The sequence below is a fragment of the Camelus dromedarius genome, chromosome 5 (assembly GCF_036321535.1).
Source record: "Camelus dromedarius isolate mCamDro1 chromosome 5, mCamDro1.pat, whole genome shotgun sequence".
Classification (NCBI taxonomy): Eukaryota; Metazoa; Chordata; class Mammalia; order Artiodactyla; family Camelidae; genus Camelus; species Camelus dromedarius.
In genome coordinates this window covers 39,554,211-39,571,826 of record NC_087440.1, presented here as the reverse complement: position 1 = coordinate 39,571,826, position 17,616 = coordinate 39,554,211, and the positions used below count along the sequence as shown (strand labels likewise).

Here is a 17,616-nt window from a genome sequence, read left to right as displayed (position 1 = left end):
CTTGGAAGCCTGGAATCCCCTTAACACCCACCCCACCCCATCTCCCAGCGCCACCTGCACCCCTGCCACATCTCCTGCCATCTTGGCTTCTTGCCAGTCCTCTTTCAATGTCCAGGGAAAACGTGCCTCCCCTGGAGCTTCTCATCCTCCCTTGGTGGCCCCCACCTCTGGGATTTCTGGTTTGTTTAAATATCTTAACAGCCCTCATTTTATGCCACCTTTTCAAAATTGGCTGTTTTCATGCTGTCTTCTCTACTAATCAGTAAGCTCCTGGAAGGTAGAGACCATTTCTTGGTTATTTTTGAAGCTTTATAGCCATCCTGCAACGCTTTGTAGGTAGTAAGTACTCACAAATGTTAGATGAGCTTGAACAGGGAAAATACTATTCCTGTTCACACATGCAATCAAGTACATGGAAAAACAGTAACCTGGGGAGGAAACCAAAGACCTCCTTTTGCTTACAAGTTGACTATTTGCTATTATCTATACTCTGTTAACTTTCTGTACTGATATTCGAAACCTCCCATCTTTGTAAAGAAGTCAGTCTCTTTACCAAGTAGTCACACCAGTTTCATTCGGACACTGATTAAGATGCCCTCAGAGCCACTTCACTCTTCATAGTTTACTACTGTTAATACAGCTAGTCTGATGTGGGAGGGGGGGATTGATGTCCTTAAGGTCGTTAGTTGATTTGCATGTACTTTTACTCGGTGTGAAATAATGCCTTCTAAATCCCAGTATAGTCAGTGCTTCTCGAACCTTTACATGAATACCAGTCAGCTGGGAATCTGGCTGAGTGCAGGTTCGGGGTTGCTGGGCCTGTGGGCAGGCTGAAGCTCCGCATCGAGAATGCAGGGAGCAAGGACACTCGGCTGCTAGTTAGGCCCTTGCTGCTCTCTGTTCTCTTTGCCTGCCCTTGGACTTAAAAAGCCAAAATCAGCACTGGCCAAAAAAAAAAAAAAAAAAAAAAAAAAAAAAAAAAAGATACAAAGTAGTAATACTAATTCACTCCTGCATAAAAACCAGACTTTATTTTGTCTCCATGTGACAGTCTTTTTAGTTAATGGACAGATGCACGATGGGGGCTGTCTTGGCTTCAGAAAAAAGTCAGACGTGGCAGCTCTTACACACATTTCCTTTCATGTGAATGTTCACATTCACATGGAAGAAGAGGAAAAATTCATTTGCTTTGGGAAAGAGTCCAGCCCATGATCAGGTGGCAGCTACATCCCTGAAGACCCAACCCTGAAAAAAGCTAAGATCAGAAACTAGAAGCAGTCCCCTGTGCTATCTGCATTTGGCCCCGCCATCAAACTCTACCCCTTCCTTTCTTCCTGCACTCCCGACTTCCTTTACTGCGCACAGTGGCTGCATACCCAAATCAACAATTAAATTCCCCCTTTGTTTGTGTGGCAGATGACAAATGCATGGAGGACATCTTGTGTTTCCTAGGCAGGCAGGGCACTTACTTTGATTGATGCTCGGTTGTGGAAAAAAATGAGCTGGGAAGGAATTACAATGGAAGGCCTGCAGACTGGAAGGGGATATACTAATTAGTCCTGCATTAAGCAGTCGGCTTGCATTTGGCGATGAGACGCCTTCAGGAGGGAAGCGTAGAGGTTATTGATGCAAAACAGCATGGAATGCATTATGCCAGGTAGCTGTGCATTAGTTTTGTTAAGAAGTATAGGATTTTGTAATTAAGAAACAGGCTACTGTATTTTTTTTTTAACACCCACCCCCCAAATATATCGCGTAGCCACGCTTTTTAACTCTGTATGATCTCATAGACAAGCCGGAAGTCCTCCTCTCTTTCTGAAATAGCTCTTCCAGAGTTTTCTTATCCTGGGAACAGTTCTAGGAAGGGAAAACTGCCACCACTTCTATACTTTCTGGCTCCTTTTTCCTGAAGTTCCAGCGCTCCAGAGCCTTGAACCTTGAGCCTTGCTGCTGGAACACGATGTGAACAAGAGAAAGGAAATTTCCTCTCAGGCCACTCTTCCCAGGTTTTAGAGAGTTGTTGCTGGTGACCTGGGAAGAACCGTAAGGGTATCTCCAGACAAATTCAGCGTCGTCTATAGACAAGAACTATAGACAGGGATGAAAGCAAACGCAAAGCACGTTTCTCCGGTTCAGCATTCATGGTCTGCCCTTCTGTTTCTTGGACTACAAGGCAGGGGCAAAGTAGATGGTTGTGCTGTTCCCATAATTATTCAAGAGTGACATAGCTGCTCCGGGTACCTGGGGTGTGTGGCCCTAGGGAGACATCGCTGGTCATCTCAAGATCAGTACCTCCTGTGCACTGGGGAACTGGAGGCTCACTGGCAATTATTCGAGCATCTTTGCCTATCTGGGTGGTTCACAGTTCAAACCCTGTAATGTTGATTTGGTCACTTTGGCCTGAAGGATCATTGAAATTGGGTTCAGTGGCTCCAGTCTGGTGGCTTAAAGAAAAAAAAAAATCACAGAGGTCTTTGGTCCCAGTGTGAAAGAAGAGGACCTAACCTCCCTCAGTTTTGGAATCCTAACCCACCATGTTGGTAGAGCTAATGTGATTCTTAGTGATTCTTTATGTTGAAACCCAGTGAACTGTCAGGTGTCTCCTGTTAACCTAGTGGGAAAGTAAATGGTCCAAAGTTTTTGGTTCAGTCTCTCTGGGTTGCCAAGTCCTGGTGCAGCTGAGACTCCCTTTTACTTTTCTTTTTCTAGAAATGAGTTCATCTATGAATTTACAGATGCCTCTGCTAGGAAAATAGATTTAAGTGATAAAGATAGCATTTTGAATTACCAGAGACTATCAAGTCTTTTTCCTGTAAGTTTTATCCATAAACTGGAACATATCAAAATATCAGAAATATTATCAGGTGACTACAACCTGTCTTTCATGGCCAGAACCAGGAATTGTGCCAATAGCTCAAGGAAGAAAAGCTAAATAGTTAATGTGGTTTATTTTTTAACCATCCCTTTGTTTTAGAATTCTATCTTATTCTTGAGCTGATTCTGTGTCACCACGACCTTCTGCTGCCAAGAAGGCACAGTTGAGGCATCCTTCAGTGATAGCCTAGGGCTTTGGATGAGCAAGATGCGGTGCTGGCTTTTTGCCTTTTCTTTCCATGTTTACACACCCAAGACTTATTACATGCTCTGTCATTTTGTTACTGGGCTGGCTTTGGTTTGAGAATTAGGTAAACATCAGACATTCCATCACACAATTTTAGACTCAATCTTACTTTATAATGATTTTAATGTTTATTGTACAAAGCGCGATGCATTTGTATATTTTAGCATTTTAGTTCAGCCACAGAATGCAAAACCTGACGCTGGCATCAGTTGGATTTGTGTGTGTGTGTGATTGAAGATACTAAGCACTACAAGAACGCTGAAATTTCAATCTGATTAGGATCAAAATTCTTCAGGATCAAAACACTCCTTTTCCTCCCCCTACAGTTTTACTAATTGTGTGCTACTTGACATTGTAGAGTTATTCCACAGCGTGATAGCTAAATATGTGAAGTGTATTTTACTGTGTGGAATTATCAGCTCCTTCTATTTGTTTTTCATGTGTTTAAGGTTATTAAAAGAATTTAAAATTAGAAGTCATGTGTATGAGTTGAAAAACTGAACTCAATCATTGTTAGCAGGCTAAATCATAAAGCAGCAGCCAGTATGTCAATATCAAGTAATAAAAAAATCACAGAATTTGAAGGCATACCTTCTCTGTTTATTAGCTGGCAAGATACCAGACAAATTAGGATACTAGCACAATGGCGAATGGCGGACTTGTTTATTTTCAGCACTCAAATTATTCCGGGGACTGAAAATGAGATAAAAGTAGATCGGAAAGAATGGCATCAAATGCATTTGCTGGGGACCTTTGCTTTAGGGGAAGAAATGAACTGCCCTCGCTCACGCTTCCTGAGGAATTGTATTTCTTTAAGCTGTAAATCAAATCCCAAAGAGATAGCACGACGTTTCCCAAATAATAATGGAGGATGACAAAGTTCTTTTTTGTCAGCATCAGGTTTCTGAATTTAGACTTCGATTAAGATTCCAAAATGAAAAAGCACCCCACCCCCTTCCTGACACATGTGGTCTATGACAGTGTCTCACAAACAGTATACTCATTTTCAAAGTCTGGATCTCTGGCATATATTGGTCCAAAAATGTATTCAGAGCTTCTTCCAAAGATCCTGATTTTTCTCCATTTTCTCTGAATTTCCAGCTACAGAGAACCTGGTGTTTCTTTTCAGGAAACAGCATCAGTTTTTTCCCCCAATTAATTGAAGAGCCATCTGCTTCTGTGATACCCGACACCCATTCGTTCTTAGCAACAAGTGTGTTCCCAAGTCCCTGGTGAGCAATACCGAGGCACACACTCTGTGTTGGGACTAGAGTCTGCTTGAGCAGCCTCGCAGGCTGGCTTTTGCCAGAGACAGAGCATATACAGAATCTGACACTGACCTTGGTCCCATGTCAGTGTTGCTAATGCAGGGTTCAAAACACAGTACAAGATGCTCACCCTTGGAGACTTTGGCTAGCTGACTGTCTCTGCATTATGCTTTTGAAGATCTGAATTTGAAACGACTCAACAGCTGCAAAAGGCAGGAAAGATCTGAAACAGCTTTCCTTGACTGTGGCCAGAAAGGGAAGAAGACGTCCATACCAAGGCCACCTGGGTGGTGTCACTACGTAAAAGCTTCCACTTCAGGCTGCACCATCTCTCTGGTGCCCCCTTGCGTGTATTTAAGAGCAGAGTTCAGAATTGGGTTTAGAACCTTCTAGGAATATGGATGGTAGGGCCCTCATCCTCTAGGGAGAGTCTACAGAGTGGTCATAAAAAGGACTTCTTATTGGAAAAGGGCAGCCCCGTTCCTAAGAGGTCCACCAGACCAGTGCCTCTTGCCTTATGGGGCTGTCAGATCCCTTGGACGCACGGTGTAAACTGCTTTGCTGAGTCTGATGAGGGAAAACTGCATGAGGACACTGGTGTGGGAGTGACTGCTTGGACTGGCTGGTCCTGCTTTGCTTAAATGTCAGAAAAGTCTCGTTGGAGGAGAGCCTGTGGGTCAGGAGCTGGGAACCAGACCCAAAGAGCTGAGGTTACTTTCTCCCTTCCAGGAGTTGGGAGATGGAAGTACCTGCTCCTCTAAATAACCCTCTTTCCAGACTACAATGAAAAGAGGGTGCCTTTGAGAGCTACAGTGTCCACACAAGGTACCCTGCTCCTACCCGGGCTTCCCCTGTGTCCCAAGGTTGTGGCTAGTCAAGTAGAAATTGGTACGAGGCTGTGGCCTGGATGAACTTGTCTTCTCCCAGGTCTGTTTTGAAACTGAGACCACAAATTGCAGAGTGGAACTTACTCTCTAGAAAATGAAAGGGTCAAGAAAGCACTTAAGACAAAGGTTCCCCCATCTGGTCATGGGAGAGAGAGGGCAAGAGACCATGAGATACCGGGTGAGCACCTAAAGACCCTGCAATTTCTCAGGGCCCGAGGTCCAGCTGTCACTCTAATTCCAACACAAGTAGAAGTGATTTATGTCCCACTTCCTCTCACCACACGCTGACAGTCATCTCAAATGTATACGGGAGAGGTGGAGGGAGGCGCTGGCACGGAAACCAAAAAAGCATCTGAGACAGATGACAACAGCCAGGCTGTCCCCGCGCAGGAGGTACTTACAGTCCAGGTGACTGTGCCTGATGCCCTCAACATCTTCGGCGTGGATGAAGTGGTAGCATCTCTTCCCTACGATGTCCACGGGGGTCAGATCCATGTAATCACTAATCCTACAAAGGGAAGAACAGAGGCTGGGAATCAGGAGGAGGGGAATATCGAAACAGTTAAACGACTTAGAAGCAAGTCTGGCAATTTCCCTTATACCAGGGTACCTGTGAGGACTTGGCACGGAGGGAAAACCCTTTATAGATAAAACTATTTTCTTTAATATAGAACAGGCTTTTTCTAAAGTTGGAACCGTGCTAGATCAAGCAGTTGTGTTGAAATAATTAGATAGGTTTTTTCTTTCTTTCTTTCTTTTTTTTTTTTTTGTGGTACTAGAACACACATTTAGACAACATAATTCCATGAAATTATTGAGTATCAGTAACAATGCAAGATCCTCATTAGAGGCCAAGATAATTCAAGGTTACATAATAAAATAAAAACATGTTATGTTTATACCAAATGATTAGAGACACCTTTCATTTAAACACATTGGTCTTCTATTGGGCATTTCCATGAAAAAGGGCTTCGACTGCTTCTTGGCACGAAGTCCAAATTGGCGTTTCAAGGGGTATAATTTAAATGCTGAGACACACAGATGCCTGGGGGTATTATCTTTTTTAGTCTTAGCCATTTGGGAGCTCAGCCTTCACTCCTGGCCCTTTTAACTGGGACTTTGTGGTGGATTCTGCACAGAAACTTTTAAACCATTTTGGCAGCCCTGCCAGGCTTGTGCTCAACACAGGCAGGAACACAGCAAAATAGAACAAAAATTGGAAAACCTGTTGGAGGGATCTGCCTGGTCGACACAAACATGCCGAAAAGCTTCCGCTCCTCTTCCCTGTCTGAGTCCAGGCTGGTTTTGGTCAGCCCCACACAGAGTACATCTGCGGGACTGATTCTTCTTACCGTCCCTCTGCGTTTTCTGGTTTATGGCTTAGGACTTATCAAAGATGAAGTGACTCTTTAGCTGTGACACATTTAAGAAACCCATGAGGTCTCTGCTGGGGAGTTAAATCTGAACCCCGAGGCAAGGAAGTAAGAAACAAAACCAAAGCAGAAGAATATGAAATATAATGAAAACTCACTACCCAGTAAGTGAATTTCTCAATGTCTAGCAATTTAAATCATGTTTTTGGCCATACTAGTGTTTCCTCAGGGTTCTGTGGTTTTGGGGTTCAAAATAGGTTTGTTGGTGTTTTCCTAAAACTATTAGCTGCTTTCCAAGCGCAGCTCACACCCTCTTCCTGCAAATGAGGGAGCAAGGATGTCATGAAAGGGCCCTCATTGGTGTTTCTGGAATTTGCCTGCTCCTCTGAAAGCATCAGATGTCGGCTTTGCCCGAGGCTGTCCCAGGGACAGCTGAGGAGGAAAATGGTTTGTGGAGTCAAGAGGTGGCCCCGCCTTTCTAGTTAGCAGTTCCCTAAATAGATAATAAACCCCGGGAAAAAGGCACTCCATTCTTTAGGGAAGACATTTCTTTAATTTATTCTTTACCTGAATGAAATCTTTCAAGACGATGGAAGCCCTTCTGTGTACCAGAGCCTGTTATCCGGGTGAATGTGACCAGTTCGGTGTTCAAAGACCTCTCACTACATGTGTGGGAAGCTGCAGACCAGTCTGATGGCCTGTGTCAGGTCCAGAATCCTGATGGCATCTTGTACTCTGAGCCTTAGTTTCCTTATCTGTGAACCAACTTCAGAGGCTGGCGAGGGGCCTCATGAATGAAACGACACAAATGTAGCACAATGCCTGGCACTCGGGGTGTGCTGTTCCCTCGGATGAAATATGTGATTATCCTTAATCATTATTAAAAAGGACCCATGTTATTGCTTCAGTGAGGACATAATGCAGTATTGTACTGGCTAATAGGGGGTTGTGGAAAACATTTTTTTAAACTGGGAAGAAAAAAGCATAAAGTGGGTCATGGAAAATGATCTCAATTACTAGAGTGGCACCGTAAGGCCCCGGTCCATGGAGCGCAGCAAAAGAGCTAATGAACCTGTGATCACAAGAATGAGAATGAGGTGATAGTTTTGGGAAAGGACAGTCACTGGGAGTTAGGTAAATAAGATGAGGCATTGTTTTTTTTGCTGGGAGTGGCGGTGGGAAATCTCAATCAAGGGAGCTGACATGTTTTCAGAGGCACGCAGCCATCGTTCATCCTCTGACTGCCTACCTGCCTCCCCGGGCGTCCAGCATCCTGAATTTTCAATCAGAGAAGAGACAGCTTTGTGGGCCGTGGTTGTGTTCTTTCATGGGTGCATATGTATGAAAGGTCCCCCTTAGAGATTATTCTGACTGATTCCTTACCATTTAGCCTGACTTCTGAAGAAGAATTAGAGATGAGGAATGCAGGGAGACCTCACAGGGTGCCAGGCTTTTGAATCTGATGGATTGGGGTTCAAATCTTGGTCTCAGTCAAGTCACTCAACCTTTCTCTCCAAACTGAAACTGCATGGAGGTGATGGAGGCCGTGCCAACACCTACCTCACAGAACCGTCCAGAAGCTTAAATGAGATGGTACATCTAATGAACTCGGCACGTGGCTGAGGGTGTAGTAAGTGTGCAGTGAATGTCAGCTGTCTTTATTATTACTTGCCAATTCTAGCTAATCTTTCTGGCAAACTCATATTTCCTGATACTCTGTGGCCACTGCAGAATACCTTAGACATAGCTAAGTATGCAGTCATGATGATAAAAATTTTAACAAATACTACCAAACCTTGAAAAATGTTTAGAGTTACTTATTAAATAATAATGATGGGTTCATGATGTCTTCCACCCTCCCAAACACTAAAAGCTCAGATGAGTAATCTCTTCCCATGGTGAATTCTATCCTCAGAATCAAAACTTGACCGGAAATGGTAGGCATTGCTAATTGGATCTCAACACCTTTAGCGCCTCTCCATGGACTGAATACAGGCACTGTCTGTCTTCCTCTTGGCTGTGTCCTGCCGGGGTCAGTTATCTAAACAAACCGCTTGACCATTTGGTTCTTTCATTCCCTACCCACCTCAAAAGGCATTGACAGGACTCAGGGAACATCTGTTGCCTTCATGCCTGATGATGCTGTGAGCCACAAAAGCCTCTCCCCCACCTTGGTTCGGTAATTCTCCCGAGGCACCAGGGATGGACGGCATCGTCCAGCTTCCTTCCCACAGCTGGTCTATACACACTCCCCCCTTCCTGCTCCCTGCACCCGTGATTCTCTCCTCTTCAAATCAGTCTGTTGATGGGCTGGGAACTTCAGAGTAGAAGGTCTGAAGGGGCACTGTCCCATGTCCTTGTCCCTTGCTTTGTGCTTAATGGAAAAGTGAACTTTCAAACCAGAGGCTAAAACGTCCTTTTATAAGAGCTCAGTGCTGAGGGAGGGCTGCCAAGTCATTTCCGTGATGAGTCATCTTTTCATTTATAAAAGTGAAACCCTCAGGATTACAAAGTTTCATTGAATAGTTTTATATATTTCGTTTTTGTCTTTTTTCCTCTGGGCCTCCAGTTCTCGTTTGTTCTCCATGTGTTTTGTGGACTGAATGTGTACCCCCTAAATTTGTATGCTGATGTCCTTCCCCACAATGTGATGGTATTAGGAGGTGGGGCCTTTGGGAGGCAATTAGGTTTTGATGAGGTCATAAGGATGGAGCCCCTGTGATGGGGTTAGTGTCCTTATAAGAAGAGGAAGACCAGTGATTGCTTTCCCCAGTGTGAGGACATGGCAAGAAGGCAGCTGTCTGCAAGCCAGGAAGAGAGCCCTCATCACAGAGCTAATCAGCCTGCACCTTGACCGTGGACTTCCCAGCCTCCAGAACCATGAGAAATAAATGTCCATTGTTGGAGCCACCAGCCTATGGTAATTTGTTCCAGCAGCCTGAGCTGACCAGGACTGTGTGCTCAGTGCCTATGTGAACACTGACCATCATGAGGCTGGGCCCTTGCAGTAGTCAGGAGTAGGGTCTGGCTGAGGCGTCAGGAGATACCTTTTACTGCATCATTTTGCCAACATTGCCTCAGTCCTGCTCTCTCCTGGGGTTCTCCGCCCAAACTGGCCTTTGTTATAGCATGTGGATGCCTGGGTATCCTAATTCATTCCATTGTTGTCCCTAATGGACATCAGGGCAGCAGCGTAAATTTCAGATAAAAAGCATGGTTGGTGGCAGTCCAAGCAGCCATTAAAAATAAGATCAGGCTTTATAATGAACTTCCCTAGGAGAGTAAAATCCTTCAGACTGCTGAGCACACCAGCCCTTACCAACGTGCGACACACAACAGGGCAAAGGAAAACAAAAACAAAGTACCTATTTTCACAGTAAATGATATTGAGGTCCATATTTACTCGCGTGACGAACATATGGCAGTCAATTCTGACTTCATTGATCGTAGGGGGAGGCAGGGCATGAGCCACAACCACAAGGCCCATGATTTGGCTGGGGACGGTCCTCCCATGGGACAGCGACACCCTCAGTCGTAGCCGGCCTGTTATGTGAATCACCTGGAATAGAACATTAAGTACAGGACACAGTCAAATTTACATCTGGGATGTAATAGTATTTCTTTTGAGAAATGCAAAATTGCATGTGGAATCACCGACATTAGCTTGTGTCTTCTGTAATCGCATCGGCTGTCAAGGTGCCCTCAGTGTCCTCAAGGCAAGAGACAAGAGGAATAATACCATACTCTGAGCATTTCTCAAGGCAGCATTATGACTATGCTATTGCTATTTTGCAGGCTTTTTTTTTCTTTTTTTCTTTTTTTTTTTTACATTTAGAGGAAGTTCATAACCAGGGAAAAGGAAACGTTTGCATTATCAGCCTGTATTAATGGACAATGCTTGTCTCCAAATCTATGCTGAGTGGGATTACATGGACATTTCCTATCAGAAGTGTGGCTCAGAGCTTTCCTTCATTGGCAGAAAAGCCCAAGACTCCGCTGAATAAAAGACTCAGCGGCAGTGACATGAATGGGTCCTTTTGAGCATATTCCACGATGGGCGCGCTGGGTACCGGTGCGTGTGACACCGTGCTTGACTGCAGTGCCCTGCGGGACTGGTGGTCAGGGGCCCTTGGCCTGCCATGTGCTCCTTGAGCTCATGGTGAAGGAAGGTCAGGAGGGCTTGCGCCATTTTGGTGGCAGCTCAGAAGTACTTGCTCGAAACAGGAGGGAGAACGTTGGGCTAGTGGTTTTTGGTTTCTTGCCAAAGTATACCATCGATAGTCCAGGCCACCCAGAACCAAAGATTGCTTCATCATCCTCACACGTTTTAAATGATATCATTTTTACAATAGTATCTTTTGAAGAAGTTCCTTTGTGTATGAACTCAACATAGAAGAGGAGTCAGAGTGTCAGCTTTCTTAAATGATGATTTAGGGAAATGAAATCAGAAAAGAGTGGGAAGAATAAGGATTTGTGTGGCAATACTTCGGGATGACAGGAGGGAGGTGTGTATGTTGGGGGATTAGAGACTGTGTGTGTGTGAGTGTGTGTATACTCTGTGTTCCTAAGACCCTGTGACAATGTGGGGGGACCCTCTAAAACCAGGTCGTAGAAGTTAGGCTGCCTGTACCATTCCCTGTACCATGGAGATCAGTTTAGCAGCTAGCTGAGTTTCTGTGTTTGGTTTGCCTCCTCAAACGCACCCCTAAGCGCCGAGCCATCTTTGAGATTCTTCTTTTCCCTCCTTGCCGTAAGGAACCGAATGGGGAAGCGAGTCTCTGGCCTCCCAGGGGCAGTGAGAACTGGCATCTGCTCGCCTTCCTAGGGGCTTCACTGGCAATTCCTTTTTCATTTTGTTTTGGTTTCCTTTAAGTTATTCAGTTTTCCAAAAGCAAGCCACACTGCTGTCAGTCAGGAAGCAGGATCAAAGCTTGTGGGGCTGCCCTTTAGAGTCCTGGCTGTTCTAAATAATACCTTTTCCCTGCCCGTCTTCATGTTCCTGCCTAGAGCTGTGGATCTGGAAAAAACCAATGCGGAGGGTTATTTAGGTTATTTCTGGAGCTGTGTTTTTGACCACCCACGTTGAAGTTGACTAAATTCATACTTAATGCACCTTTGCTTTAAGCTTTGGTCAGACGAGCTACTTTATGAATATTTTAAAATGTTCCTAGAGGCAAGGATGCTAAAACATCATCACAGACACATATTTTTGCAAGCCCTTATTAACTAATAAAGAAAGAGCTAAAAGAAATGGGATTAGCTTCACAGGAGGGGTGTTAACAGTCCCTGGTCCTCCTCCCAGCTAGGCTTACATAGATGCTCATTTATCATTATCTGTCTTGTTTTATCAGGAACATTCAGGTTCTTAGAAAAACACAGATCTATAAATGCACAGGAAAATACATACCCAGAAATGATATGTTAAATAAATCCCTACTTGGCTTTTCTCTTCCAAAGCAATTTAAAGGCATCTGGGCTAGCAAACAGTTTGGAAAGGCAGACAGGCTCATGGGGGAGCTGTCTGCATGTCAGATGGACCCAGCCTCTGATCTCCTCCAGCTTTGCCTGTGGCCAGGAAGGTGTTGAAGAAGGTGGTCAAAAGTTGGGTTGAGTTGGGGTCTAGATTTGCCATCTCCTGATTTTGTTCCCCCAGACAAGCACTCAGCCTCTCTGCATCTCAGTTTTCTTTTCTGTGAAATGGGGACAATGATGACAATTCTGTAGTTATGTTATGAAAATCAAAGGAGATAGTGGAGGTGAACACATTCCAAATTGCAAAGAAGTCTACAAACTTCATTACAATTCCATTTGCCTTTAAAAAATGTCAACTGAATAATAAAGATACAGACTGATTATTAATTTAAGCTTGACCAAAGGCCAGTTAAATAATTACTTTAAAGGAATATAACATTTCATATTTGGGAGAAAAACTGGGAGATTGTATTTTAGGTGGTTCTCACCTTTCATTTTTTAGGTGGAGAAAGAGGCTCTGGAACATTTAGTCCCTGACCAGAGTCCTCGGGCTTGGAAATGGCAAAAAAGAGCCTGGAGTCCAGGTTTCTAGGTCTTGTTTGAGCATCATTTCAACTATGTTGTGCTTGTTTGTATTTTATGTGCATATTCATATTGAACAAAACATTAGAAATTTTTACCAGATGCCGATTTACTGCCTTAAGTAATCGGTGTATAAACCTTTAAAGTGGTATCTATCAGTTATAAGCAGAAGCCCAGGTTATTTGAAAGGTCTTTGAGAAACAGTACAAACTAAGAAGAAAATAAACCTTAAGAAAATTACGAGTGCAATAACTAAACAGCTGTCAAGAAATGGCAAAGAACAGAGAGTGTGTGTGTCTATATGTACGTCTAGGGGCGAGGTGGAGGGTTGAACAGAAGGAAAGGGGTACCTTTTAGGTCCCATCGTTAATTTTTGGATTTCAGTGAATGTATTTTCCAAGATCCATTTCGTAATGCCAACAGTTTCTTTCCCATTGTGAGAAATTATGTTCAAGTCTGAGAAACACGTTTGACAGCATGTGTATCCAAACACATAGATAGTTGATCTTTTTCCCTTTGTAGTTGCTTTGAAGGCCTGAGGTGTTGAGGAAAGAGTACCGTCAGAAGTGCTGGGTTCACATCCCGCCCCTGGCACTGCACAGCCATGCAGCCATGATGCTCAGAGAACTGCTTAGAAAGTGACTTGCTTTCTTTCCAGAGCAGCATATTAGAAATTAAAAACCTAGTACAAAGAGAATAAGTACTCCGTAAGGTGTCTTTTGTTTTCTTAATAAGGGCATCAAAGGTCATGTTAATGGTTTTCTAGTTTCTAAAACATACCATGTGCCAGGAACCTTGATAGGTAGCAGGGAGAAAACCAAGGTGGACCAAATGTTTACAGACTGCACAGTGGGAGAAAACAGAAATAATGACTTGTAATGTAGTAATATTGGAGGATGACACAGTGTCTGATCAAGAAGGTGGTTTTCCATCCTGGTTATATGACAGAATCGCCTGTGAAGTTTTGTTAAAACATGGATTCCCAGGCTCTGTCCCCCGGAGATTCTAATTTGGTAAGACTGGGCTGGGGTCCAACATTTGTTTGTTTTTTTAGGGCATCAGAGGTGATATCTACTACTGGAGAATACCTGGCTAATGGGTTCGGAGTTCTACCTGTGGTTCTGAACTTTGCTGCACACTGGAATCACCCAGGGAATCTTTAAAAGTCCCCAAGTCCAAGCTGTACCCCACACCAGTTAAATACAGACCTCTGGGATAGGGGCCCCTCCAAGTCTCATAGTGCTGCTGAGAGGATTAAGTGAAAATGTATATGAAGTGTCTAGGTTATGCCTGATACACAGTGTATGCTGAACAAATACAATTTTTATTAAGTGGTTATTGTATACTGTAAGAAAGGTATAGAATGAGGTCTTTGGGAGGTCAGGTAGGTAGAAAATACGTTTGACTGAATGGATCTGTAAGGCTACATAAAACTGGCATTATAATAAACAGACATAAGATATAATCCTAGAATGGTGAAAAGGATTCCAGATAGAGAAAAGGGCTGGAATATAAAAGAGAACCTATTGGAAACCCCCGGGCTCCAGGAGCATTTCAGTTGGCATCAGCAGAGGAGACAGAGCTGGGGCAAAGTGGCAGGGACAAGCGGTAGAAACTGGTAGTGGGACCTGGGGAGAAACACCATGATTTTGAGCCTCATTGGTTGAGGATGATGACAGACTAAAAGGTAATTGGGAATGTAGGAATTGCTGACAAAGGGACAAAAAAAGATTTCTCTGTGGACATGGTGTATTTGAGCAGCCTGGGGACAGCCTGGGCAAATGTCCTGGGGGTAGTTGGAAAAAGAGGTTGGGCACTTAAGAGATGAGAGTTGAAGGTATGGTTTTGGAAGACTTTGTGCTTTGTTGTTGCTGTTGTGTTTTTTCTGGAGGTGATAGTTAAAACCGAGAAATTCAATGGAACTTCCACCAGAGAAACAGATGAGAAAAGAACACCAAAGGCGTCCTCTCCCTTCCCCTGCCCTTTGAGTATCTGAAGCCTTAAGAAACCTGTATTTTTCTCTAAATTGAGTCACTCTTGCTCTATATGATTACTTTTATTCAAAACAAATGTTTCTGAGAACTCTAAGCCCCCTTTTTCTCCACCCACAGTTCCATTCTGCCATAAATGTCAAACTCACCATGTTGTCACCAGGCCCAGTAGGAACAGCCTAGAGAAGGGGGGGGGGGGCTTCCTAGTAGAGTTACGTCATCTACTTAAGTGAGACATGGTTTTGAATATGAATATGTGAACCTAAATACTAATATTATGTCAAGAACTGTGAAACAAACAAAACAAGTAACATAGTTACTTTAAAGTGAAAGGAATACTGTGGAATAGAAATAACATTGAATCAGGAAACAGACAATTGATTTCAGTTCTGGTTCTGGTAATTTTGGCAAGTCATCTAGCTTGGCCAGGGCTGCATTTCCTTAGATATAAAATGGAGGGCAAGAATCAGGTGCCGATACCTAGGGTTCTCGCTGACTTCTAGAGAATTCTGTGACCTAATGCTCAGTAAAGTGGCTTTTACCGTGCTGTAGGACTACCCTACCTCCACGCCCCTTACATCTCCTCCATGGGGGCAGGAGTTTCAGGGTAGAGCTATAAGTTACTAAATGCAGGGTTCACTTCCAGAACTAATCAGTAGGGGTTTATGGGTCATATCTGAGTTGGAACAATGCTTTGGTTTTGGCCAGTGCCAAGGAGAAACTGCCTCTGTGTTCTAAAGGTTTACCTCAGTCTGGCCTTTAATCTACAGACATTCTTCAAAACAGATTTCTGAACTAAGAGATTCTTTGCCTCCAAGCTCAATTTTATAGTAGAGCTCAATCCTCGTGTTCCCTTTTGTTGTTCTTGTTTTATCGTAAAGAACTGTATGGAAATGCTAAAGCCCATAGTTTTCTAAACCCCTTACACAGCACTGCCCAGATACCAGCCACAGTGAAGCCGAATGCACAGGACTTCTGTGTTGAAATCCTACCATCTTTGCCAAAAATGTCCAAATTAGCCTTATTTGACAGTCCCGTGTTGAAGAAATCATTGTTTGACTTTGATTTTTCTTCTCCAACGCAGTGAGCTAGTGGGTGTGTGCAGGGCTGTGGAGACGTGTCCGCGGAGGTGAGGATGAGTGTGGGAGTGTTAACAAACCATGTTTCCTGAACAGTAGATATTTCTCTTCCTACCATACGCTCCTTTCCATCGTCTGTTGGTGATAAACACCTAGATGTGCTCTGCTCATATCTTCTCATTATAAACAGGCCCATCACAAAGACCTTGATAAAACCTCCCCTCTGTCAGTACTTAAGAAAGTCTGTGATGGGAAAATACATCTGGAAGCTCTTCTCCATTCTTTTATGAGTAAATCAGTATGAGTCCTAAGAAACGTTTTCTTTGTCAAAAGGAAGTGCTAAGTATTATGTACATTTTTCCACATAAAATGTATGGAATAGGGCTGGGCAAATTAGGGGAACCAAAAAGGCTACAGGCAGGAAAAAACTATGATTCTCTGGGTTTAGAGCATCTTCAGAGAGTTCTCACTTGTCCTTTAAGGGAATCCAAATTTACCTTAAAAATTAAGCTTCCTTCTGGCACTCTGGCCTTTTTTCTTTTGTTCCCCTAGAGAAGTCTGGTTCGGCATACAGATCATCAAATCACTAGCTCAGGTGGGAGAGTCAGCTAATTATTTTTAAGCGACGAGGGCTTGGAGGTGGCCCACAACCTGCTGAAAGATAAGGGATGAGCTGGGTCTTCTGAACCTAAACATCTAGCCTACAGCCTAACAACTTAATCTAAACCAGCTTGAGAATATCAACCTCGTGTCAATTGCTTCATGCAAATTTTTAGGGAGTAGGTTTTCCTGAACTTAGACTATGTCATAGGTTGGAGAATCTAACCTAAGCCTGTCTGTCTGATTCTTGCCACCTAGGTCTTTACACAAAGCCTGGAAAAAGAGAGGGGAAAAGCCACCCCAAATCAATTTAGCTGAGACCAAGTACTTGGCCCTATTAGAGGCAAAAAGGTGCCTTTGGACTCTGTGAGGGGCAGGGGAACAGCCGAATGGTGTTTTCCTTCCGTTTCCAGCATCTCAGATTTTATTCCTAGAAACTGACTCTACTCTAGTCATCTTTGTCATAGTTCACAATGGGACTTCAGCAACTGGGTGTAAGAAAGGACAGAAGAGGGAAAAGCTGACTTCTCAAGGCAGAGGTGAGACTGAGGGGAAGGGAAGGTTCGGGGGAAATGATTTCTTGGCAAGGAGCAGTGAAGATGGAGGCTTCTTCCAGAGTCTGGGGTGGGGGATTGCAACAGGAGAGGGGGCCCCCGAATGTCATCATCAACTAGGTACGGAGATGGTGACCAACTCAGGAACCAGGGGCTGGAGGGAGTCTTTCTGGAAGTTTGTCCCTAAGAATTTCTCTAAGACCAGGGCTCTTCAGGATTGGGCAGGATTCAGCCCTTAAGGCCAGAGGACCAGCAAGAATTAGTTTTAGATGGGCTCAGCTTCAGGGCAGCTCTGGCAGTAGAGAAGACAGGAGGTGAGTCTGGGTACCGGGGAAATGTCCAGGCCAAAGTTACGGAAGAGGAACCCAGGCAGAAGTCAATTCTATTGGGTAAGAAGACTATAATTAGAAAGTGTTAATTCTCAAGGACTCCATTTGGTTTGAATGGAAATAAAATGAGCAAGGGGAGGGATGTAATTGGAACATGACTAGTTGATTCTTGGTCTGATTGCTGCAAAGACTCACTGAGGGTCAGTTCAGGAAGCGAACAGACCTAAAGCTGTAGGCGAGGGCATTCCCGACTCTGGAAGGCAGAGGAAGGAAGGAAGCCAGGGGCTCATTTCTCTGCTCTAAGGGAGACCCTAGCGTCCTGAAGGAAATGACTCAGGCATTAGCATGAGGACCAGCATT

At 44.0% G+C, this 17,616-nt stretch overlaps 1 protein-coding gene and 1 long non-coding RNA gene across 8 annotated transcripts in view; one reads left to right on the top strand and one right to left on the bottom strand.

Annotated features, from left to right (window-relative positions):
- NPAS3 (neuronal PAS domain protein 3) overlaps nucleotides 1–17,616 on the bottom strand; it is a 799,526-nt gene that overhangs the window by 18,067 nt on the left and 763,843 nt on the right. For all 7 annotated transcript variants that reach the window (XM_064485884.1, XM_031453562.2, XM_064485886.1 and 4 more), the window contains 2 exons: nucleotides 10,015–10,208; nucleotides 5,678–5,784 (listed from right to left, as the gene is read on the bottom strand). In XM_064485884.1, the coding sequence (XP_064341954.1) occupies nucleotides 5,678–5,784; nucleotides 10,015–10,208 (301 nt within the window). The remainder of the gene's footprint in view (nucleotides 1–5,677; nucleotides 5,785–10,014; nucleotides 10,209–17,616) is intronic.
- The window catches only part of LOC116153509 (uncharacterized), a 219,019-nt gene that overhangs the window by 70,736 nt on the left and 130,667 nt on the right, over nucleotides 1–17,616 (top strand). The window lies entirely within an intron of this gene.